General features: G+C 38.3%; 2 protein-coding genes across 2 annotated transcripts in view; one reads left to right on the forward strand and one right to left on the reverse strand.

Moving 5' to 3' along the window:
• Positions 1-3,574, reverse strand: part of LOC128667008 (butyrophilin subfamily 1 member A1) — a 40,969-nt gene extending 37,395 nt beyond the window's left edge. Inside the window, exon 1 of the mRNA XM_053721866.1 lies at positions 2,817-3,574. Coding sequence (XP_053577841.1) covers positions 2,817-2,868 — 52 coding nt within the window. The 5' untranslated portion in view covers positions 2,869-3,574. The remainder of the gene's footprint in view (positions 1-2,816) is intronic.
• A 33-nt stretch (positions 3,575-3,607) lies between these two features.
• LOC128667006 (butyrophilin subfamily 1 member A1) overlaps positions 3,608-26,538 on the forward strand; it is a 149,004-nt gene continuing 126,073 nt past the window's right edge. The window contains exon 1 of the mRNA XM_053721862.1: positions 3,608-4,424. Within this exon, the coding sequence (XP_053577837.1) occupies positions 4,370-4,424 (55 nt within the window). The 5' untranslated portion in view covers positions 3,608-4,369. The remainder of the gene's footprint in view (positions 4,425-26,538) is intronic.

Raw genomic sequence — 26,538 nt, forward strand, 5'->3', positions numbered from 1 at the left:
AGTTTAAATTTAAAGGACGCTAAGTCCATATCTGTCTGAGGTAAAATATTCCCTGAATCTGAAATTTCTCCCTCAGACAATAATTCCCTAACCGCCAATTCAGAGCATTGTGAGGGTACATCGGAAATAGTTAATAAAGCATCAGAGGGTTCAGTATTTACATTAATACCTGGCCTACTGCGTTTACCCTGCAAACCTGGCAGTTTAGAAAATACCTCATTGAGAGTAGTTGACATAACTGTAGCTATATCTTGCAAAGTAAAAGAGTTAGACGCACTAGATGTACTAGGTGTCGCTTGTGTGGGTGTTAAAAGTTGGGACACTTGAGGAAAATTACATGGCATATCCTGATTCTCTTCAGACTGAGAATCATCCTTAGACATACTTTCATTTCCTAAAATATGTACCTTACATTGTAAGGCTCTATCAGTACAAGAGGTATTCAAAGTAAGAGGGGGTTCCACAATGGCTTCTAAACATATAGAACAATGAGTTTCCTCAATGTCAGACATGTTGAACAAAGTAGTAATAACCACAACAGTTGGTAAATAGTTTATTTATTAACAAAACAATTTTGCAAAAAAACGAGTACTGTGCATTTAAGAAATAAAAGCACACAATTTTTTCCCAAACACGCTTAAAAACGTTTATGAACGTTTAAAACCAATTTATGGATATATAAGTTTGCCAAAAATGATTGCATCCACATGCAACGATTGAATTTACTCTCTACAGGAACATTAAATAAAAAAAATAATAATACAATTTTCTAAATAATGACCCCTACACCTCGCCACAGCTCTGCTGTGGCGCCTACCTGCCCCCAGAGAACTGTCAAATGAATCGACACCAATCCGGATAGTGTAAAACACAGATAGGGCCCAACCGGAGCTAATGTCTGCTGTCTCCTTCAGAGTAAACTGCGCAACTGAGGCACGAAAATAGGCCCCGCCCACAATGGACGTCGCACTTAGAAATTCAACTACCGCATGGGAAGCGGTTATAAACAGCCAAGTGGTCCCCAAATGTTTAAATAATAAAATAAATAATATTTATTTTACTGTTGTCCTTCATAATAAATTTATGAACAAAAGGTCCCAGTGTCAATTATATGCTTGCAATAATATAAGAAGAAAAAAAAAAACACCCAGTAGGACAGTAACTCCCCTTTACATTTAGGACTACTGCTTACCCTGTTCCTAATAAGGAATCAAATACAGCCACTTCTGATATACAAAGTTTCCTCAGAAAAATTAGGCTGACGCATACCTCAAATGCTGCTTACCGCATGAGACTGTCCTCCACACTGAAGAGTTTTCTCATATTACCTTCAGATTTGTGGGAACCATAACTGATCTTAGTAACTGCTGCTAAGATCATCAATTTCAGGGAGAAATCTTCTTCCATATCCTCCCTGATCAAAATAGTACTCACCGGTACCATTTAAAATAAAAAATATCTTGATTGGAGAAATTAAAACTATCATTTTGTCACCACTATCACTTTACCCTTCCTATTACTAGCATAGGCAAACAGAATGACTGGGGGGAGGAGTTAGGGGAGGAGCTATGTAACAGCTCTGCTTTGGTGCTCTTTGCCACTTCCTGTTAGCAGGAGGATAATATCCCACAAGTAAGGATGAAACCTGTGGACTCGGCCTATCTTGTAAAAGAAATAAGCAATTTCTAATTCTCAGAACTTGAAATGCAGCCTGCTGACTTACCAAGGCTAACTCTGCTACATACCGTATATCCCTAATTAGCTGCAACACAATGCATTTTATACTAAATTTATGACAATGACTAGCCTTGTTGTCTGTGGACTAAAGCCCTGATTGGCTCTTCCAAAGAAGGTGGGCGGAGTTTGATTATTGAAAAATAATTGCAGTAAAATAAGCTGTTAATTTGTTTTAAAATTTGTTACAGCAACATAACATAAATAGCTTGTAATTACAATGTCTTTAGTCTTCCTTTAAAATTGCATTATAGTCAATCACTTTCTATTATACATATGAAAGCACAGTATATATATATATATATATATATATATATATATATATATATATATATATGTTTTCACCTGAAAATGTTTTAAAGTTTACTTACCCAAGTTTTTTCATTTCATGATTTATATATGTTATTTTTATCATCAAATTGACTTTGTTCTCTTTGTATCCTATGTTCAATAGCATATCTAGATAGGCTGGTGAATATGTCTGGGGCAATATATGGCAGCTGTTTTGTAAGAATGCTTTAAACCAGCGACGGCCAACCCTGGCACCCCTGATGTTTCGGGAATTACATTTCCCATGATGCTCAAAATTGATCATGAGGACAAGATACATTTGATAATAATTGTATCCTCTGGGGCCTATTTACTATGGTGCGAGCGGACATGATCCGATATAGTGTATCATGTCCGCTGCGCATACGCTGTCGGCATTTATCATTGCACCAGCAGTTCTTGTGAACTGCTGGTGCAATGCCGCCCCCTGCAGATTCGCGGCTAATCGACCGCTAGCAACGGGTGTCACTCAACCCGATCGTATTCGATCGGTTTGATTTCTGTCCGCGGCCTCAGAGCAGGCGGACAAGTTATGGAGCAGCGGTCTTTAGACCCCGGCTACATAACTTCTGTTTCCGGCGAGCCATACGGAGCTTGGTAAATATGCCCCTCTGTCTGAATCATAGAAGAAACTAATTTTGTTGTTTTTTTTGAGTCCCTTTAAATTTTCAATCGTCTTTAAAAAGTATAATTGTATCTATATTTTAATAATTTGTCATTTTATTTAGAACAGAGAGGATTATTAGGTTTACCTGAGACTGCTGGTATCAAAATTATCCCAAGGCACATAAGTAGTCTCTCCATTTTTACACCTAGGTTTCATTTGTTTATCATGTATCTATCAGCTAGATTTTCTGTGTGATCAACCTGTCTGTCTCTACATCTATCTATTCTATTCTATCTGCCTATCTATCTATCTATCTATCTATATATAATCTATCTATAATCTATCTATATCTATCCATATCTAATCTATCTATCTATCTATCTATCTATAATCAATCTATCTATAATCTAATCTATCTATCTATATATCTATAATCTATATATAATCTATCTGTCTATATATCTATCTATAATCTATCTATCTATATCTATATATCTATCTCTATCTGTCTATCTATCTCTAGATATCTATAATCTATCTATAATCCATCTATCTATCTATCTATCTCTATATGTCTGTCTGTATTGCTATATTTTCAGTAACATTAGAATGCACCATTCTACCTTCTCTCCCCTCTCCTACGCCCCCTGCTCCAGTTCTCCATTCCTGGCTACCTCCTGTTTATTTTTATCGGTCAGTCTCTGCTATCTTTTATAACTCCCTGCATTATTCCCACCCATTTTTACTCTTTTGCTCTGTGCCTGGGTCTTTCTCTACTCCGTCTTGTCTGATGTCGTTCTTCACCACAATGAATTTCCTGCAACAGTCACATGACAATAACAAAAGTGAAATAGAATTTAGAGAAATTTACAGATAAAACGGAAGTGCTACATATTGTGACACAGAGCTGTGTTGTATAGAGAGAATGAGACAGTAAAGGCGTGAGAGACACGACAGGCACAGAGAGAACGTGACAGTAATGGTGTGAGAGGCAGGCACAGAGAGAAAGAGACAGTAAAGGTGTAAGAGACAGGCACAAAGATAAAGAGATAGTAAATGTGGGAGAGGCAGACACAGAGATAAAGAGACAGTAAATGTGTGAGAGGCAGACACAGAGAGAAAGTGACAGTAATGGTGTGAGAGACAGGCACAGAGAGAAAGAGACAGTAAAGGTGTAAGAGACAGGCACAAAGATAAAGAGATAGTAAATGTGGGAGAGGCAGGCACAGAGAGAAAGAGACAGTAAATGTGTGAGAGGCAGACACAGAGATAAAGAGACAGTAAATGTGTGAGAGGCAGACACAGAGAGAAAGTGACAGTAATGGTGTGAGAGACAGGCACAGAGAGAAAGAGACAGTAAAGGTGTAAGAGACAGGCACAAAGAGAAAGAGATAGTAAATGTGGGAGAGGCAGGCACAGAGAGAAAGAGACAGTAAAGGTGTGAGAGACAGGCACAGAGAGAAAGTGACAGTAATGGTGTGAGAGACAGGCACAGAGAGAAAGAGACAGTAAATGTGTGAGAGGCAGGCACAGAGAGAAAGTGACAGTAAAGGTGTGAGAGGCAGGCACAGAGAGAAAGTGACAGTAATGGTGTGAGAGACAGGCACAGAGAAAAAGTGACAGTAATGGTGTGAGAGACAGGCACAGAGAGAAAGAGACAGTAAAGGTGTGAGAGACAGCTCCCAGGAGTAAGGCAGAATGAAGAGTACATTTGTATATATCACCCTAATCTTAATGGCTCCAACAGTCACAGGTACGTCTGAAATCATATAACTTTTTAGTTATTATTCAGTCATTTACAGTCTTGTGCTGCTTTGTTATATGTTTCTTTTATAGTATTTCTATCTAGTATTTTCTATCTGTATTATTAGTCTCTTGTAGGCTTCATACTGTAAATCTTATCATTGTAATGCAGATACATGGGGAGTAGGGCTGACAGGCGCCCAATATTAAATCAGTCAGTCTGGTATTTCAGCTGGCTGCCCAGTAAAATATATGTAAACAAAAATGGACCCTAAATTGATTGTTTCTGATCTGAAGTATGATGGGGTATGTGGTTTACATTGGCTTCAGTGCCGGGCATCTGAACTGAGGTCTGACTTGAAAATATAGTTGACAGGAGCTTTAGGGTCTAATGTGGACACATAGCTGACAGGTGCTTCAAAGCCAGGGGTGTAATCTGAGGTCAGATTTTGACATATAGCTGACAGGCAATCAGGGCCAGGGTTCTGTTCTGAAATGTATTTGTGTTGCTGACATGTGCTTCAGGTCAGATATAAGATCTGATATAGCTGACAGAGGCTTTGGGGTTTGGTATGGACATATGACTGACAGGATTAGCAGGGCCATGATTTCTGTGTCTTAATTGTGAGAGAACCTTTTGCCTTCTCGCCATCATTAAATAGGGACTTCAGAGCCAGGATCTAATCTGAGGTCTTATATGGATATATATCTGACACGAGCTTCAGTGTCAGGGGTCTGATCTGAGGCCTGACTGAACATAAAGTTGATATGGGTTGCAGGGCCAGGAGTCTAATCTGCAGTCTGATGTGGGCTTCATGGGCATGAGTCTAATCTGGGGTCTTAAATTGATATTCAGTTGACAGGGGCTTCAGTGACAGGGGTCTGATCTAAGGTCTAATATGGACATATGGCTGACAGGATCTTATGGGCCAGGGATGTGACAGGGGTTTCAGAGACAGAGGTCTGATGTTGATATCCAGTTGACAATGGATTTAGAGCCATGGGTGTGACCTGAGGTGTGAAGTGGACATGTATCTGACAGGGGCTTCAGGGCCAGGGCTTCTGACCTGAGGTGTGATGTGGACATGTATCTGACAGGGGCTTCAGGGCCAGGGCTTATGACCTGAGGTGTGATGTGGACATGTAACTGACAGGGGCTTCAGGGCCAGGGCTTATGACCTGAGGTGTGAAGTGGACATGTATCTGACAGGGGCTTCAGGGCCAGGGCTTATGACCTGAGGTGTGATGTGGACATGTATCTGACAGGGGCTTCAGGGCCAGGGCTTATGACCTGAGGTGTGATGTGGACATGTAACTGACAGGGGCTTCAGGGCCAGGGCTTATGACCTGAGGTGTGAAGTGGACATGTATCTGACAGGGGCTTCAGGGCCAGGGCTTATGACCTGAGGTGTGATGTGGACATGTATCTGACAGGGGCTTCAGGGCCAGGGCTTATGACCTGAGGTGTGATGTGGACATGTAACTGACAGGGGCTTCAGGGCCAGGGCTTATGACCTGAGGTGTGATGTGGACATGTAACTGACAGGGGCTTCAGGGCCAGGGCTTATGACCTGAGGTGTGATGTGGACATGTAACTGACAGGGGCTTCAGGGCCAGGGCTTATGACCTGAGGTGTGATGTGGACATGTATCTGACAGGGGCGCTAAGGCCAGGGCTTCTGACCTGAGGTGTGATGTGGACATGTATCTGACGAATCTGCAGGGGGCGTGTTGCACCAGCAGTTCACAAGAGATGCTGGTGCAATGCTGAATGCGGAGAGCGTATTGCTCTCCGCATTCAGCGATGTCTGTTGGACATGATCCACTGATCAGATCATGTTGAACAGAAGGTTGATAAATCGGCCCCAATATGTTTTAGTAAATTGCTCTCTGAAAAACTCTCTATATTTGGGTGCTCTATTTTAAAGAAGGTGATGGACTCTAAAAGGTTGAGGTAAAAAAATACTATTATTATGATGGTATCTCTTTAAGAAGTTAGTGAAGATATGACGACAGTATTGAATGGGGACTATATAAGAACTAAGTAATAATAATTCTCCTAACCAAGCCCCAGAGTGTCAGATGTATACTGCTGTCTACAGACTCCTGCTGGCTGCTGTTTATGTTATCTGTCTTTTCAAATGCAGGCTGGAGGGTGGGCTCCTTTTGTTTTTCCAGCCCCTTTCACTGGGTATCCCAACCTCTTTCACTGGGTGTCCCAGCCTAACCTCATCAACAATGCTGAACTGGGAGCTTCTAAGTAAGTTTTTAAAAGGTTTTATACTGGATTTTTAGATCAGTATCTGTGCATATTCTTTAAAGTAGTGTCTATTGCATGCACCTATATAAAATTGGTGTATACTGTCCCTTTAAGAGACATAAAAGAAAAGTAACAAAATGCCATAATGTGCTAGAACATTTTCTTATCACACAATTGCTTATACTTACATGTTTAACCTCCGTCAAATGGGTTAAACTCATAGTTAAAATCAGATTCATATAGATAATGCACGGCCAATCCTGAGTTAAAGACAGTCAATGATTAGCAGATACGCACATATGCTGTGCCTGATTGCATTTAAAAAATGTTAGATAAATGGGTTATTATGCGGTGGAAAAATGGATTAAAAAACTATTTAATGTCCTGCCAGATAAACATCAGAATGCTATGCTGGCAGATTGAAATCCAGACCTACGATTCTGAACAGCAAATGTTACAGTAAAATACTGTAATGTACCTCTCTATTACACATGTAGGTTTATATGTTAATGGGGAGTAAAGTACTGCAGGTAAAATGAATGGAGGGTTGTTTGTATGCAGAACATAAAGGTACCAACAGCAGGAAAAATAACTTTGTACAATCACAGAAGTTTGTCAGTGGAAAGTGAGTTCTAAAAAAAGCTTTCTTCCTATGTTTATAGGAGACGCTACACATTAGTTCTTCTTTATAAAATGTAGCAGATACAGAGTTATCAGCTGTCCCGCATTTTGCAGGATAGTCCCGGATTTGGAGCTCTATCTTGCTGTCACTTTCACGTCAAGTAAATCTATGGACTCCTAGGGGCCGAATTTTCAAGCTCCGAATGGAGCTTGATACCCCTTGTTTCCGGCAAGCCTTCAGGCTCGCTTGAAACAGAAGTTTGAAACAGCGGTCTAAAGACCGCAGCTCCATAACTTGTCTGCCTGCCCAGAGGCGGCGGACAGAAATCCACCCGATCTAATACGATTGGGGTGATTGACAAACCCTGCTAGCGGCCGATTGGCCGCAAATCTGCAGGGGGTGGTATTGCACAAGCAGTTCTGGTAAACTGCTTGTGCAGTGATAAATGCCGACAGCGTATGCTGTCGGCATTTCTCGATCTGCAGCGGACATGATACGCTACATCGTATCATGTCCGCTCGCACTTTAATAAATATGCCCCTTAGTCACTCCCCCAGAATGCCCCACCCTGCCCATATCACACACAACTCTGCCTATGTCACATCCCTCCATTAAATAAACCCAGGTTTGCCCTCATGGATCTCCCTGAGTCAGCACAAGCCACTCAGTCCCATATACAATCCAGGAAAAGGAAAAATTGAGAGGTATGAAATAGTTAATTAAGCTGGCATGGGTATGTGGTGAGCTCCTTTCATGTTTATGATTTTATGCCCAGAAAGAGTTTTTACTTGGTATACAGAATAGATATTTTTCAGTCAACTAAGTTTAGGACCACAAGTGATATGCAAAGCTTCCTCATAGTCATTTTATGTGATGTTGACATTATTGGAAAACCCCTTATAATTCTTCTTATTGTTACAGCTCTACCAAATAAAGATCTAGTTTTATGTGTTTCTCACTACTTTGTTCTCAGTATTTTCAGCTGAGTCACTGAAGATATCACACACCCTGTAGTTTTACAAACTCAGACCTCATATCTTTGAGCCCTTATAACTTTTTTGTGCAATTTTTTTTATTTTAATCATTTTTATTAGATGGTGTTATTATGAGTTTAACTGTACTTTGTAATGTGTTGTTGATGTGTTTTGTGCCACTTTTTATTCAAGCGTAACAGCAAGAGCTCTGAGGTCATGCTAACCCGACTTGCGTTAACTTCAATTGTGCGCAAGCGATTGTGTTTACTTTCAACTTGTAATACGAGCGCTACCGCCAATGCGTGCAAATAGGCACGATAAAACTGATATCGCTCGCAGACAACTGTAAGTGCGTCACTCGTAATCTTGCGCCTAATATGTAAACTGCAATTATTTATTTATTTTCAATTCCACCTTATTTTGAGAAGAAAATCTAGACTTATTACTTGAGTGAACACTAACCACTGTCATTTTATATGTATGTTTGCAAGTATGTTACTCCCTATGCGGAAGCCAGTTGGGCTTCTGAAGTCTTATGTGTGCACTTCCAATTCTCAGAAATGAAAAACAGTTTTCAGAGATAAATAACAGGAAAGGAAGGCAAAATAAATAAGGAAAAATTATTAAAACTATTAAATTATGCAAAGTTTTTTTGTTTGTTTGTTTGTTAGTTTTTTTACAATGCATAATTGAACATGTTATATTATAATCTCAAAATGCATCCTGTCCCTTTAAGGGAAAATAAAATGTTACTTGAAGGGACTAGATTTTTTTTAAAAGGGGAGGAGACTTGCATAAACAAAATAAATCTGTAACATGGGGCATGAGCCCAATACACACAAAAAAACTCTGTGTTACATTTTGTAGTAAGTTGAGGCAACAGGGATGGTAAACCTAGCTATAGATAGCCACCCACAGCTTATTAAAAATTAGTTAACTACTTTATTTATAACTCTTTTTTTTTACGAAAGGCCATAAAAAGGCCATAAAAAATATTTTTTAACAAGTGCTTTTTAGAAGATGCTAGTACCTTTATTTGGCCACTTGGTGGCATAACACGACTTTTAACTTCCTACATATGTATCATTCTGAACAGACTAGCTAAATTGGATCTCGTTTTTTTTAAACTACTAAATTAAAAGGATATAAAATGCATGAGATTGTCCATTTAAAAGGGCATGAAGAATATGCCCTAAAATGTTAGAGTATTTTATTACTGCACTACTGTTTGTATATAACTTACTGTACCCCTGCAAGCAGTTTAACACATTAAGAAAAAAGCATTGCTATTCACCTTTAAAGATTTTTTTTTTTTAAAAATAGATAGATATGTTTGTATGTATGTATATATATATATATATATATATATATATATATATTTGACATTTTCGTCTGAGTCAAGACCTATGCTATTTCAACTATTTCTAATATTTTGAAAAATGGGGTTAACATTTCTTTAAGGGAATATGGTATTTGACAAGGTTTTTCACAGGGCTCAAAGATGTATATATATATATAATGTGTGTATGTATGGATGTGTGTGTGTACATATATTAATTTTAAAAAATGAATATACGTATATATATATATATATATATATATATATATATATATATATATATATACACATAAGGCATCTTTATATCTATACAACCATAGCTTAATTATTTCACCAAATCTTTATTTTATAAAACTGGCGCAGTGGATTATGCTGTGGGTTTGGCTAATCATTTCCCTCGTTATATTGAAAAGTACATTTTTGTCAATGCTTTCACCGCCGAGGCTGAAGCTGTTTTTTTTTTTTAAGTTGTTTGTCACTGGTTATATTTACAAAATAATCGTAACTTTTTTTTTCTGTAACAAAAAAAAGTCATTTTTAGAAAATAACTTTAGTTTGCATAAATGCCTGAAAGGGACACTGAACCCAAATTTTTTCTTTCGTGATTCAGATAGAGCATGACATTTTAAGCAACTTTGTAATTTACTCCTGTTATCAAATTTTCTTCATTCTCTTGGTATCTTTATTTGAAATGCAAGAATGTAAGTTTAGATGCCGGGCCATTTTTGGTGAACAACCTGGGTTGTTCTTGCTGATTGGTGGATAAATTAATCCACTAATAAAAAAGTGCTGTCCAGAGTTCTGAACTAATAAAAAAGCTTAGATGCCTTCTTTTTCAAATAAAGATAACAAGAGAACGAAGAAAATTTGATAATAGGAGTAAATTAGAAAGTTGCTTAAAATTGCATGCTCTATCTGAATCACGAAAGAAAAAATTGGGTTCAGTGTCCCTTTAATATAGGAGAATACCACCATGAAATGAAGAAAAAAAATAAATTTTGGGCTCGATTTATCATACTACTGGTGGACAGGGGCGTACATCCTCACCCCTGTCTGCCCGGCATAGTCTCTGGTGGGGCAGAAATCCGCTGCATTTATCATTGCACACATGCGCTCTTGTGTTTTTTGTGTGCAACTCCACCCTTGCCCGTGCATGATTGGCTGCGTGTGGGCAGGGGCTGTCAATCTCCCTGGTAATAAAAGTCTAGGGATATTGATATCCGCCATAGAAGCAGTGGTCTGATGATCGCTGCTTCTTAAATCTCAACTACAGGCTCGGTCGTGTGAAACTGCAGTCGATGGGGCTAAGACCCCTTGATAAATCTTGGACTTTGTGTCACTTTATATGGAGTACTTACTAAATAAAGGGACATGAAACCCAATTATTTTCTTTTATGTTTTTGGAAGAGGGTTCAATTTTAAACAACTTTCCAATATTACTTCTATGATCTAATTTGTTTTGTTCTCTTGATATCTTTTGTTGAAAAGCATATTCATATAGGATTGGTGGCTGCACATAGATGCCTCGTGTGAGTGCCTCACCCAAGTGCATTGCTATCTATTCAACAAAGGATACCTAAAGAATGAAGCAAACTAGGTAATAGAAGTAAATTGGAATTTTTGGGTTTCATGTCCCTTTAAAAAAATAAAGTCATGATTTACTTCACTATCAACACATATTTTTTATATGCACACTTTATGAAGCACCAGCTGAGTGTGTGCAATTGTTTACAGTGTATATGTATATGAGTCTGTGATTGGCTGATGGTTATCACATGATAAAGAGGGTCATCAAAATTAAAGGAAAAATTTAAATTTGTCAGAAAATTTTTTTTGCTCATTTGTTGCATTGTCTTATTATGTACTTCTTGATTTTGTAATCCTACTGTGTTTAGTGGTCTTTGAAATATTTCCTAAATATTTTAACACACATTATTGTCCCACATGGCATTAGTTCACCTTCCTAAAATGCAAACATTTAGGATTTTTAATCTGTATTGTTTAATAAAAATGAAAAGACAAAAGATAAACTTTATCTAACAGTTTATGCATAAGATGAATATGTTTAAACATACACATGTTAGATACATTTTAAAATTACACAAAATTCTGATTCCTCAGAGGGATGTCTTAACTCACTGTGATAAAGTATGTATATTCCTACCCCTGTCTAATCTATATTGACAGCTCCATTTATCAAGCTCCGACCGACCCTGCAGCTGAGAGTCAAAAAACTGCAGTCACCTGTTATGTGGCGTATGTCAATACCCCTGGACTTTACTGACCGGTTTGATTGACAGCTCCCTCTCACGCACGATTGGCTGCGCAATAGCAGGGGGCAGGGTTTCACACTTCAATGCCGAATGCAATGCTGGGTGGACAGGGATGAAGATGTCCGCCCAGTCTTAAATAAATCTGCCCCTATGTATTAGTTCAGAGAAACATTGATTTATGATCCCTAAGATCAACAACACACCAAAATGAGTCTTGTAGTTACTGCTGAGCAGGGTCGCCATCAGGGGGTGACAGGGGTGACTCCTGTCAGGGGCACAATGGGCCAGGGGGGCCCATGAGGCAAGAACTAAAAAAAAAAAAAAAAAAAATTAAATTTTTGCAGCCACCAGTGGGTACTACAGCAGAGTGCTAATTGAGCATGGGAATTGTTATTACAAGGAGTAAAGTATTAGCATTTGAGAGGATTTCTGAGTGTGCACTAAACCACTATGCATAGTGTGAGACAGACTTGGCACTTTGTTTGTACAGTGTGTGCCTGAGTCAGACGGCAGATCACTTTCATTTGCAGAGGAGGTAGGACTTACTTAGCAAATGTTTTTTTATTTCTTTGTGCAATTTTGGATTGTAAATTCAGTGTGGTAGTAGTTGTATGGTGGGGCCAGGGGTCCATAAAAACACATTTCTTTAGCAGCAATGTATTTATAATTATTTGACAATGCTGTAGAAATTCTATTTTTAAAACCATGCAGAAATGTTTCCTCCTCGATACACAAATGTATATATTACATTCCAGTTTACTGCCCCTTTATGCAAGGACTTTCCAGAGGCATTTTATCTAAGATTTCTTTCATGTAATTAGCAAGAGTCCATGAGCTAGTGACGTATGGGATATACATTCCTACCAGGAGGGGCAAAGTTTCCCAAACCTCAAAATGCCTACAAATACACCCCTCACCACACCCACAAATCAGTTTTACAAACTTTGCCTCCGATGGAGGTGGTGAAGTAAGTTTGTGCTAGATTCTACGTTGATATGCGCTCCGCAGCAAGTTGGAGCCCGGTTTTCCTCTCAGCGTGCAGTGAATGTCAGAGGGATGTGAGGAGAGTATTGCCTATTTGAATGCAGTGATCTCCTTCTAAGGGGTCTATTTCATAGGTTCTCTGTTATCGGTCGTAGAGATTTATCTCTTACCTCCCTTTTCAGATCGACGATATACTCTTATATATACCATTACCTCTGCTGATTCTCGTTTCAGTACTGGTTTGGCTATCTGCTATATGTAGATGTGTCCTGGGGTAAGTAAGTCTTATTTTCTGTGACACTCCTAGCTATGGTTGGGCACTTTGTTTATAAAGTTCTAAATATATGTATTCAAACATTTATTTGCCTTGACTCAGAATGTTCAACTTTCCTTATTTTCAGACAGTCAGTTTCATATTTGGGATAATGCATTTTAATTTAACATTTTTCTTACCTTAAAATTTGACTTTTTTCCCTGTGGGCTGTTAGGCTCGCGGGGGCTGAAAATGCTTCATTTTATTGCGTCATTCTTGGCGCGGACTTTTTTGGCGCAAAAATTCTATTTCCGTTTCCGGCGTCATACGTGTCGCCGGAAGTTGCGTCATTTTTTTGACGTTATTTTGCGTCAAAAATGTCGGCGTTCCGGATGTGGCGTCATTTTTGGCGCCAAAAAGCATTTAGGCGTCAAATAATGTGGGCGTCTTATTTGGCGCGAAAAAATATGGGCGTCACTTTTGTCTCCACATTATTTAAGTCTCATTTTTTATTGCTTCTGGTTGCTAGAAGCTTGTTCTTTGGCATTTTTTCCCATTCCTGAAACTGTCATTTAAGGAATTTGATCAATTTTGCTTTATGTATATGTTGTTTTTTCTCTTACATATTGCAAGATGTCTCACGTTGCATCTGAGTCAGAAGATACTACAGGAAAATCACTGTCAAGTGCTGAATCTACCAAAGCTAAGTGTATCTGCTGTAAACTTTTGGTAGCTATTCCTCCAGCTGTTGTTTGTATTGATTGTCATGACAAACTTGTTAAAGCAGATAATATTTCCTTTAGTAAAGTACCATTGCCTGTTGCAGTTCCTTCAACATCTAAGGTGCAGAATGTTCCTGATAATATAAGAGATTTTGTTTCAGAATCCATAAAGAAGGCTATGTCTGTTATTTCTCCTTCTAGTAAATGTAAAAAATCTTTTAAAACTTCTCTCCCTACAGATGAATTTTTAACTGAACATCATCATTCTGATTCTGATGATTCCTCTGGTTCAGAGGATTCTGTCTCAGAGGTTGATGCTGATAAATCTTCATATTTATTTAAAATGGAATTTATTCGTTCTTTACTTAAAGAAGTACTAATTGCTTTAGAAATAGAGGATTCTGGTCCTCTTGATACTAATTCTAAACGTTTAGATAAGGTATTTAAAGCTCCTGTGGTTATTCCAGAAGTTTTTCCTGTTCCTAATGCTATTTCTGCAGTAATTTCCAAAGAATGGGATAATTTGGGTAATTCATTTACTCCTTCTAAACGTTTTAAGCAATTATATCCTGTGCCGTCTGACAGATTAGAATTTTGGGACAAGATCCCTAAAGTTGATGGGGCTATTTCTACCCTTGCTAAACGTACTACTATTCCTACGTCAGATGGTACTTCGTTTAAGGATCCTCTAGATAGGAAAATTGAGTCCTTTCTAAGAAAAGCTTATCTGTGTTCAGGTAATCTTCTTAGACCTGCTATATCTTTGGCTGATGTTGCTGCAGCTTCAACTTTTTGAGAACAAAGATCCAAGAGCGCCAACAAAAAAGAGTCAAATAGACCCACTATTTAGAGATGCAGGATAAAAAATAATAATGAATTAACACTTTAGATTCCCAGGGTCTAATACTTAATCATAAATATTTCACAAATATTTCCCATATACATATATAATTACTCCTGGAAAGAAGAAAGAATATATACTCTTACCAAGTTAATATACACCAAAGATAGATATAAACTGTGTATTTTGTAATGATAGTTCAGAAAAAAGTCCGCAATTTTCCTCCACACTGTCCTGCTGCTCCTTATATTCCACTGGTGTAAAATCCGTGGTAGCAAAACTGAAAAGGATCCCTGTCAAAAGACACAAGAAAACAGGAGCGCAACTCCGTGCACCAAACAGTACACGGATGATCTAAGTGTAGGTTTAAAACAATTTTAATGGTGATAATATATATAAAAACATCCAAACAAATGATTCCAAACTCACATAATAGCCCTCAAACATATGAGGTATGTCAGCACACAAATGAGGGGAATGTATGTCCCACTGCTGGGCTTTTCCTCTCTCTCTCCCAGATTATTCGATAGCCAGCGGGTAAACCCTCTCATAGAAAACGGACCCTCTCTGCTCACAATGCGGTAGACGCTGTACTGCAAATAGCCGGCTCCAGTCCAGGTCCTAACACAAACGTCAGAGTACGTCCTACGTAGCGTAAAGTGGGCGTGGCCTAACGCGTTTCGCGAGGCTCCTCCTCGCTTCGTCAGAGGCAATGCCCACATTGCTTCTTACAGCTTATTTATATCCCTCTATCCTGCATGAGCGATATACATATGCTAATGTCCCAATCTATAGGTAGGCTGTTTCATACAAATGAGATAATCCCTATGGTTATACATGATCCACCTAATCTGATAACAATTAAAATATACATCAAATACATTGCATACAAATTTCATAAAATATCACAGAACTGCTTAATATATAAGACGTTTTCTAAAACCACAAAGCAAATAAATGTTCAAAGGCTAGTTAAAACAAATACATAAATATAAAAAATATAATTGTGCTTAAGTAATAAAAAAACTCATAAATATAATCTATCTATTTACACCTGCTAAAAAAGGATACAAATATATGGACATATTAATTTTTACTGCCCATTCAGAATTAATCTAAGGAAGAAATATATGATCACTAAAATTGATAGCGCATATTATAAACGATAAAGTAATGAAGATATATATATAAGGCACTAAATAAGACCTATTTAGACACTTTTATATAGAAACTCTCATAGGCAAAGTATAAATTCCTAAGAGATCTAGGGAGACTAAACCCCAGCTGGAATCAGGGCTCCACATATATGGTTATAATTTATTTCTAGAGCCCTGAATAATCTACTTTCCCTTTAGAGATACATAATACATATAGGAACATAGTTACTAGAAGAGGTAAATTTCTATTAGGGGGCTAAAAGACGTAAAATTGACTAAAAATACCCTTGAGAGGTAGCAAAATATTGATCATGTATCCAGAAATGCTGCTAAATCTATGTCTCTATTCATACCTCCTGGACCCACAGCTTCAAGCTTGTGGATCCAGTAGGTCTCCCGTTGCCTTAAAAGAAGTAATCTATCTCCTCCCCTAATGGGGTTTTTTACATGTTCAATTGCTAAGACACTCAAACCTGTTTTATCGCCATCATGGGCTTCAAGAAAGTGTGCTGGTACACCATGATTATCTAAACCGTTCTCTATGTTTCTCAGGTGCTCGTTAAATCTGGTCTTCACGGGTCGTTTCGTGCGACCTACGTAGATTTTGTCACACGAACACCTTAAAAGATAGACAACATAGCATGTTTTACAATTCATCATACATCTGATTTTAAATGTATCATCACCTTTTTTCCTTCCAAAGGTACCATTATTCTTTTCCATATGGGCACAGCAATTACAATTCTTCCTACCACATTTGAAAAATCCCTCTGAGTTTTTCTTTAGCCAATTTGTGGATTTCTCCGACTTCAGCATACTAGGACTAATTCTATTTTTAACATTTGAATTTCTCTTAAAAATAACTTGTCCCCTATCGTTCAGAATATCTCTTAATACTGGATCTTGCATGATAATAGGCCAATGTTTTTTCATGGCTTTCTCGATCTCTCTTGATGCTCTATTAAATTTTGTTACAAGTTGTATCTTCCTTTTACTACTATCATGATTCTTCTTTTTCGAATTATTACCTCCAATAAGATCATCCCTATTCATATTCCCTACGATATTTTGCACTTTCACTAATTCCTTATTCTCGTATCCCTTTGCTAAAAATCTATTTCTAATCACCCCTGCAGCTATTTCATAATCATCCTGTTTAGTACAGTTACGTCTTGCTCTCTGAAATTGTCCTAGGGGGATATTTTTGAGCCATTTATTATGATGGCCACTGCTGGCATGGAGATATCCGTTTGTGTCAGTGGGTTTCCTATATAGATTTGTGTAGACCCTTCCATTTTCTTGTATAATTTCAAGATCTAAAAAGTTAACCCTATCTTTACTCCATTCCATTGTAAATTTTAGGTTAAGTAAATTCTTATTAGTATATTCAACAAATTTATTCAAATCCTCATTGGAGCCGTGCCATATCATGAGCACGTCGTCTATATAACGATACCACTCTATTATGTTATGTTTAAAAGGGTTATTTGTGCTGAAAACAAATAGATCCTCCCACCACCCCATATAGAGGTTCGCAAACGTGGGGGCGAATTTTGTACCCATAGCGGTACCTCTTATTTGGAGGAAATATTTGTTTTCAAATACAAAATAATTTTTAGTTAGAATAAACTCCATAGCCCTCTCTAGGAAACTCATCTGGGTCTCATTTATGTATCCGCTTTTATTGGCAAAATACTTCACAGCCGTGATTCCCAACAAATGTGGGATTGAGGTGTACAGCGAACAAACATCCATTGTGACCCAAATGAAATCCTGTTTCCATTCTATATCCTTCGTGAGTTCCAAAATATGTATTGTATCCCTCACATATGACCGTAAACATGGAACCATGGGTTTCAAAATTTGATCAACATATTCAGACAATTTGGTGGTGAGGCCTCCAATCCCTGAGACTATCGGTCTCCCCGGCGGGTTACTCAAACCCTTGTGGATTTTGGGGAGATGATAGAAAATAGGTAGGACTGGATTCCCCACCACCAAATACTGAAATTCCACATTATTTAGAACCAAATTACTCTTCCCAGTCTTGATTAATTCTTCATATTCTAATAGAAAATTTCCTGTCGGATTCTTCTCTAGGGTTTTATATGTCTCAGAATCACCTAATAGACGATGGGCTTCCTTAATATAATCTTTTCTTCCCTGAATTACAACCCCCCCACCCTTATCCGCACTACGGACCACTATATCCATGGTCTCACTTAGATTCTTTAGTGCTTTTCGTTCATTTGGGTTTAGGTTGCATCTGTTTCTTTTCCTTTTTCTATCTCTCAGGCAAATCTCTTTTAGTTCTTTTTCTAGAAATTTCTCAAATACTGGGATAAAGTTCCCCTTAGAATGAACAGGGTAAAATGCTGAATTTTTCTTTAACTGACTGTGATTCACAGGTATGTTTCTTGCTTCCTCTTCAAGATCGTTCAAAATATTTAATAACCCTGTTTCATTAACCCCTAAAGCCTCTCCATCTTCTAGACTCTCAGGGACAATTAATGACTCATCCCCTTGTATTGGGGGGCCATAATCCTTTTTGCTGTCATTCCTAAGGTTAAAATGTCTCGCAAGTGTGAGTTTCCTAATCAATTTCTTTGTGTCAATATATAACTCAAACTCATTGGGGGCTGCCTCAGGAGCAAAGGATAGGCCTTTTTTCAGGAGATTCTCTTCATCTTTAGTTAAAACCTTTTCTGATATATTAAAAATCTCCTGCCCAAAGGGTCTCAAAAGTGCTTCCCTTTCCCTTTTTTGTTTTTTGGCTCTATATACCACTCCTCCTCTGCATCCTCTTCTTCGTGTTCTATACCTCTTTTTGGGTTTCGATTCCCTACTCGAGGCAGGTTCTCTGAGGGGTGGCCTAAAAAACGATTTTCTACTTGTTCTTTCCTATAGGGGAAGTATCCCCCAATATCTTTCTGTTCTTTATCTTTATATCCAACATTTTGGCCTTTCTTGTTATTAGTGTTAATCTGTTTCCCACCCTCTGCATTTTTCTTCTGGGTGAAGGGACCTTTCTGTGTATTACTTTTTGGTCTGGCCCCTAAACCCCATTCCTGATAATAACCTTGATTCTTTTGCGGGTATAGGGAGTATTGTTCATTAACACTTGATTTCCTCCTTCCTCTGTGTCCCCAGTCCCCTTCAATCTGATCATATTGATAACACTCTGAATGTGTGTTTCTCTCCCTATTCGTTTGATTATTTCCCATTTTACTCTTGTTCTTATTGCTATTTCTATTATTCATATTCATCTTATGTTTGGGCTGGCCATTAACATGGAATTTTCTACTGTCATAGCCTGTTCTTTCCGAACTTTCATCCCCTCCCTCTGCTCCCCTAGGTGTCCCTTCAGTTTTTTCTCCAGTATTATTATCTTCCTCTCCTATCTCTTTATCTTTATTTCCATATAGGGCATTATGTAATTTCTTCTTTTTATTTTTTATAACTTCAGATTCAAAAAGTCTCAGAGCTGTTCTATTTCTCATGTCTAATTCTTTATACAGGACATCATCCTTGTACTCATTTAAGACTGTTTCAATCTGTAGTATCTCATTACTCAATTTTTCCACTTTCTTATCCCTATATCTCTTTAATATAGAAATAAATTTTCTCGAACAGGTATCCATAGCTTCCTCCCATTCACTAAGGAATTCTACCTCATCTAACTCAAATATGGATTTCTTATATAATTTTAACCCTTTAGGGATAATTCCATATTTTTCAAAGTTTTCCAAAGTTATTAGATCATACCAGCAGTTAATCTGTGACCTACTAAGTTTCTCTAGCCTTCTAAATAATAACTTTGGATCTCTCTCTTCCTCCTCCCCATCCCCCGTTGTGGATAATAATCTGCTTCTGGTGGAGGGGTCAAAATATTTTCCAAAGCTAATGGTATTTTCTACACTTGGCGTGTCCATTTTATAAAAAGACCTTTCCTTAAGACAGTATATATAATATCTAGTATACACCTAATGTTATTTAAAAGTATAGTAAAATTAGTAGGGTAATAGCAAATGTTAATATTAACACAATTGTGGCTGCTCACTAGGTATAACACACCATATAGGTGCACTGTCAAATGTGAACAGAGCAAACTGGCCACATCGACCATGCACCTAAAAAACAACAAGAGAACAAAGATCCAAGAGCGCCAACAAAAAAGAGTCAAATAGACCCACTATTTAGAGATGCAGGATAAAAAATAATAATGAATTAACACTTTAGATTCCCAGGGTCTAATACTTAATCATAAATATTTCACAAATATTTCCCATATACATATATAATTACTCCTGGAAAGAAGAAAGAATATATACTCTTACCAAGTTAATATACACCAAAGATAGATATAAACTGTGTATTTTGTAATGATAGTTCAGAAAAAAGTCCGCAATTTTCCTCCACACTGTCCTGCTGCTCCTTATATTCCACTGGTGTAAAATCCGTGGTAGCAAAACTGAAAAGGATCCCTGTCAAAAGACACAAGAAAACAGGAGCGCAACTCCGTGCACCAAACAGTACACGGATGATCTAAGTGTAGGTTTAAAACAATTTTAATGGTGATAATATATATAAAAACATCCAAACAAATGATTCCAAACTCACATAATAGCCCTCAAACATATGAGGTATGTCAGCACACAAATGAGGGGAATGTATGTCCCACTGCTGGGCTTTTCCTCTCTCTCTCCCAGATTATTCGATAGCCAGCGGGTAAACCCTCTCATAGAAAACGGACCCTCTCTGCTCACAATGCGGTAGACGCTGTACTGCAAATAGCCGGCTATTTGCAGTACAGCGTCTACCGCATTGTGAGCAGAGAGGGTCCGTTTTCTATGAGAGGGTTTACCCGCTGGCTATCGAATAATCTGGGAGAGAGAGAGGAAAAGCCCAGCAGTGGGACATACATTCCCCTCATTTGTGTGCTGACATACCTCATATGTTTGAGGGCTATTATGTGAGTTTGGAATCATTTGTTTGGATGTTTTTATATATATTATCACCATTAAAATTGTTTTAAACCTACACTTAGATCATCCGTGTACTGTTTGGTGCACGGAGTTGCGCTCCTGTTTTCTTGTGTCTTTTGACAGGGATCCTTTTCAGCTTCAACTTTTTGGTTGGAAACTTTAGCGCAACAAGTAACACATCGTGATTCTCATGATATTATTATTCTTCTTCAGCATGCTAATAATTTTATCTGTGATGCCATTTTTGATATTATCAGAGTTGATATCAGGTTTATGTCTCTAGCTATTTTAGCTAGAAGAGCTTTATGGCTTAAAACTTGGAATGCTGATATGGCTTCTAAATCAACTTTACTTTCCATTTCTTTCCAGGGTAACAAATTGTTTGGTTCTCAGTTGGATTCCATTATTTCAACTGTTACTGGTGGGAAAGGAACTTTTTTACCACAGGATAAAAAATCTAAAGGTAAAAACAGGGCTAATAATCGTTTTCGTTCCTTTCGTTTCAACAAAGAACAAAAGCCTGATCCTTCATCCTCAGGAGCAGTTTCAGTTTGGAGACCATCTCCAGTCTGGAATAAATCCAAGCCAGCTAGAAAGGCAAAGCCTGCTTCTAAGTCCACATGAAGGTGCGGCCCTCATTCCAGCTCAGCTGGTAGGGGGCAGGTTACGTTTTTTCAAGGAAATTTGGATCAATTCTGTTCACAATCTTTGGATTCAGAGCATTGTTTCAGAAGGGTACAGAATTGGTTTCAAGTTGAGACCTCCTGCAAAGAGATTTTTTCTTTCCCGTGTCCCAGTAAATCCAGTAAAAGCTCAAGCATTTCTGAAATGTGTTTCAGATCTAGAGTTGACTGGAGTAATTATGCCAGTTCCAGTTCCGGAACAGGGGATGGGGTTTTATTCAAATCTCTTCATTGTACCAAAGAAGGAGAATTCTTTCAGACCAGTTCTGGATCTAAAAATATTGAATCATTATGTAAGGATACCAACGTTCAAGATGGTAACTATAAGGACTATCTTTCCTTTTGTTCAGCAAGGGAATTATATGTCCACAATAGATTTACAGGATGCATATCTGCATATTCCGATTCATCCAGATCATTATCAGTTCCTGAGATTCTCGTTTCTGGACAAGCATTACCAGTTTGTGGCTCTGCCGTTTGGCCTAGCTACAGCTCCAAGAATTTTTACAAAGGTTCTCGGTGCCCTGCTGTCTGTAATCAGAGAACAGGGTATTGTGGTATTTCCTTATTTGGACGATATCTTGGTACTTGCTCAGTCTTTACATTTAGCAGAATCTCATACGAATCGACTTGTGTTGTTTCTTCAAGATCATGGTTGGAGGATCAATTTACTAAAAAGTTCTTTGATTCCTCAGACAAGGGTAACCTTTCTGGGTTTCCAGATGGATTCAGTGTCCATGACTCTGTCTTTAACAGACAAGAGACGTCTAAAGTTGATTACAGCTTGTCGAAACCTTCAGTCACAATCATTCCCTTCGGTAGCCTTATGCATGGAAATTCTAGGTCTTATGACTGCTGCATCGGACGCGATCCCCTTTGCTCGTTTTCACATGCGACCTCTTCAGCTCTGTATGCTGAAGCAATGGTGCAAGGATTACACGAAGATATCTCAATTAATATCTTTAAAACCGATTGTTCGACACTCTCTATCATGGTGGACAGATCACCATCGTTTAATTCAGGGGGCTTCTTTTGTGCTTCCGACCTGGACTGTAATTTCAACAGATGCAAGTCTCACAGGTTGGGGAGCTGTGTGGGGATCTCTGACGGCACAAGGAGTTTGGGAATCTCAGGAGGTGAGATTACCGATCAATATTTTGGAACTCCGTGCAATTTTCAGAGCTCTTCAGTTTTGGCCTCTTCTGAAGAGAGAATCGTTCATTTGTTTTCAGACAGACAATGTCACAACTGTGGCATACATCAATCATCAAGGAGGGACTCACAGTCCTCTGGCTATGAAAGAAGTATCTCGAATTTTGGTTTGGGCGGAATCCAGCTCCTGTCTAATCTCTGCGGTTCATATCCCAGGTGTAGACAATTGGGAAGCGGATTATCTCAGTCGCCAAACGTTGCATCCGGGCGAATGGTCTCTTCACCCAGAGGTATTTCTTCAGATTTTTCAAATGTGGGAACTTCCAGAAATAGATCTGATGGCGTCCCATCTAAACAAGAAACTTCCCAGGTATCTGTCCAGATCCCGGGATCCTCAGGCGGAGGCAGTGGATGCATTATCACTTCCTTGGAAGTATCATCCTGCCTATATCTTTCCGCCTCTAGTTCTTCTTCCAAGAGTAATCTCCAAGATTCTGAAGGAATGCTCGTTTGTTCTGCTGGTAGCTCCGGCATGGCCTCACAGGTTTTGGTATGCGGATCTTGTCCGGATGGCCTCTTGCCAACCGTGGACTCTTCCGTTAAGACCAGACCTTCTGTCACAAGGTCCTTTTTTCCATCAGGATCTCAAATCCTTAAATTTAAAGGTATGGAGATTGAACGCTTGATTCTTGGTCAAAGAGGTTTCTCTGACTCTGTGATTAATACTATGTTACAGGCTCGTAAATCTGTATCTCGAGAGATATATTATAGAGTCTGGAAGACTTATATTTCTTGGTGTCTTTCTCATCATTTTTCCTGGCATTCTTTTAGAATTCCGAGAATTTTACAGTTCCTTCAGGATGGTTTAGATATGGGTTTGTCTGCAAGTTCTTTGAAAGGACAAATCTCTGCTCTTTCTGTTCTTTTTCACAGAAAGATTGCTATTCTTCCTGATATTCATTGTTTTGTACAAGCTTTGGTTCGTATAAAACCTGTCATTAAGTCAATTTCTCCTCCTTGGAGTTTGAATTTGGTTCTGGGAGCTCTTCAAGCTCCTCCGTTTGAACCTATGCATTCTTTGGACATTAAATTACTTTCTTGGAAAGTTTTGTTCCTTTTGGCCATCTCTTCTGCCAGAAGAGTTTCTGAATTATCTGCTCTTTCTTGTGAGTCTCCTTTTCTGATTTTTCATCAGGATAAGGCGGTGTTGCGAACTTCTTTTGAATTTTTACCTAAAGTTGTGAATTCCAACAACATTAGTAGAGAAATTGTGGTTCCTTCATTATGTCCTAATCCTAAGAATTCTAAGGAGAAATCGTTGCATTCTTTAGATGTTGTTAGAGCTTTGAAATATTATGTTGAAGCTACGAAATCTTTTCGTAAGACTTCTAGTCTATTTGTTATCTTTTCCGGTTCTAGAAAAGGCCAGAAAGCTTCTGCCATTTCTTTGGCATCTTGGTTGAAATCTTTAATTCATCTTGCCTATGTTGAGTCGGGTAAAACTCCGCCTCAGAGAATTACAGCTCATTCTACTAGGTCAGTTTCTACTTCCTGGGCATTTAGGAATGAAGCTTCGGTTGACCAGATCTGCAAAGCAGCTACTTGGTCTTCTTTGCATACTTTTACTAAATTCTACCATTTTGATGTATTTTCTTCTTCTGAAGCAGTTTTTGGTAGAAAAGTACTTCAGGCAGCGGTTTCAGTTTGAATCTTCTGCTTATGTTTTTCGTTAAACTTTATTTTGGGTGTGGATTATTTTCAGCAGGAATTGGCTGTCTTTATTTTATCCCTCCCTCTCTAGTGACTCTTGTGTGGAAAGATCCACTTCTTGGGTAGTCATTATCCCATACGTCACTAGCTCATGGACTCTTGCTAATTACATGAAAGAAAACATAATTTATGTAAGAACTTACCTGATAAATTCATTTCTTTCATATTAGCAAGAGTCCATGAGGCCCGCCCTTTTTTTGTGGTGGTTATGATTTTGTATAAAGCACAATTATTCCAATTCCTTATTTTATATGCTTTCGCACTTTTTTCTTATCACCCCACTTCTTGGCTATTCGTTAAACTGATTTGTGGGTGTGGTGAGGGGTGTATTTGTAGGCATTTTGAGGTTTGGGAAACTTTGCCCCTCCTGGTAGGAATGTATATCCCATACGTCACTAGCTCATGGACTCTTGCTAATATGAAAGAAATGAATTTATCAGGTAAGTTCTTACATAAATTATGTTTTTTACATCTGCATAAAATGTTATACTCTCAGACTAAGATTGCTCAGTGTTTGAAATGAGACAGGTTAACTTAAAACTGTTCAGTTTACACTACAGCTGACTTAATTTTGAAATACATACCAACAAGCCTAAATCCTGCATTTAACCAGATATAATGGTATGAGTACCACAGCTTATGGTTCCACGAAGACCATATAGAGTACAGCATTTTCAAAATCCATAAGTACAGCTGACAGATGGGAACATTTGTACACTATATTTGAAGTGGTGCTCTTGGTTGGGGAAAATGGGGAAAAAACAAACAAACATATGTCAATCTTTTAAAAGTAATTTTCTACATCTAGCCATCTACCTAGATTATTAATGTACAATTTAGAATTCACAGAATTATTTTTGTTTGCACATTTACAAATATGATTCTTTAAAAAGTGATCTCTTAATTTCTGCATTTTTTTATCATGCATGTCACACACTGTTGATTTAGGGGATGCAAGGTGCATAAATGTTTCCTCTTGTGAGTGTTTCTGTGGGTGTCTGTGTTTATGCCTTTGTGCTTTGGTTTATGTCTCTATGAGTGTGTATGTATTTTTTTTCTGTGGGTCTCTCTGTGAGGGTGGGTGTGTATGTCTTTGTGCATTTTCTGTGGAAGTCTGTGAGGGTGTGTGCATATGTCTTTGAGCTTTTTCTATGGGTGTCTCTGTGAGGGTGTGTGTATGTTTGTCTTTGTGTATTTTCTCTGGATGCCTCTGTGAGGGTGGGTGTGTATGTCTGTGTTTTCTGTGGATGTCTCTGTGAGGGTGTGTGTGTGTATGTATGTATGTCTATGTTTTCTGTGGATGTCTCTGTGAGGGTGTGTGTTTTCTGTGGATGTCTCTGGGAGGGTGGGTGTGTCTTTGTGTGTTTTCTGTGGATGTCTCTGTGAGGGTGTGTGTGTGTATGTATGTATGTCTGTGTTTTCTGTGGATGTCTCTGTGAGGGTGTGTGTTTTCTGTGGGTGTCTCTGTGAGGGTGTGTGTATGTCTTTGTGTGTTTTCTGTGGATGCCTTAGTGTGGGTGTGTGTATGTATGTCTTTCTGTGTTTTATGTGGTTGTCTCTCTGTGTGTGTATGTCTTTGTGTGTTTTCTGTGGGTGTCTCTGTGTGTGTATGTCTATGTCTTTGTGTGTTTTTGAGGCTGTCTCTGTCTGTGTTTCCTTGGGTATATGTGCAAGTTTGAGTTTGTTTGTGTGTCCATTGTCTGTTCATTTTTAGTACATTTTGACTTTACTACTGATTATTCACATCTTTCTACAGACTTTGAGACTAATGAGACCTTTCCGGAAATCACCTAATCCACCATTTAACCTTTAAATTATTGTTTAGGCAGTTCCGGGCCCTTTCTTTCAGCCACTGCATGCTGTTGTCATCATTTAGTTGGCATCTTCCTTTACAAAAAGATAATCAGAACTCCATATTTTGTTTTCTAAATCTCCTTTTTTTTACAAAACTGTAGTCTACCTCATTACTTGTCAGGTCAATGTAAACAAGTGCTGAGTGTTTGGGTGTCTGTGTCTGAGTGTGTTTCATTGCGTGTCTGCTAGAGTGTCTATATGTGAATCCTTATGTGTGAGTGTGTGTTTCAGTGTATGAGTGTGTCTGTGTGTTTGT

The sequence above is a fragment of the Bombina bombina genome, chromosome 7 (assembly GCF_027579735.1).
Source record: "Bombina bombina isolate aBomBom1 chromosome 7, aBomBom1.pri, whole genome shotgun sequence".
Lineage (NCBI taxonomy): Eukaryota > Metazoa > Chordata > Amphibia > Anura > Bombinatoridae > Bombina > Bombina bombina.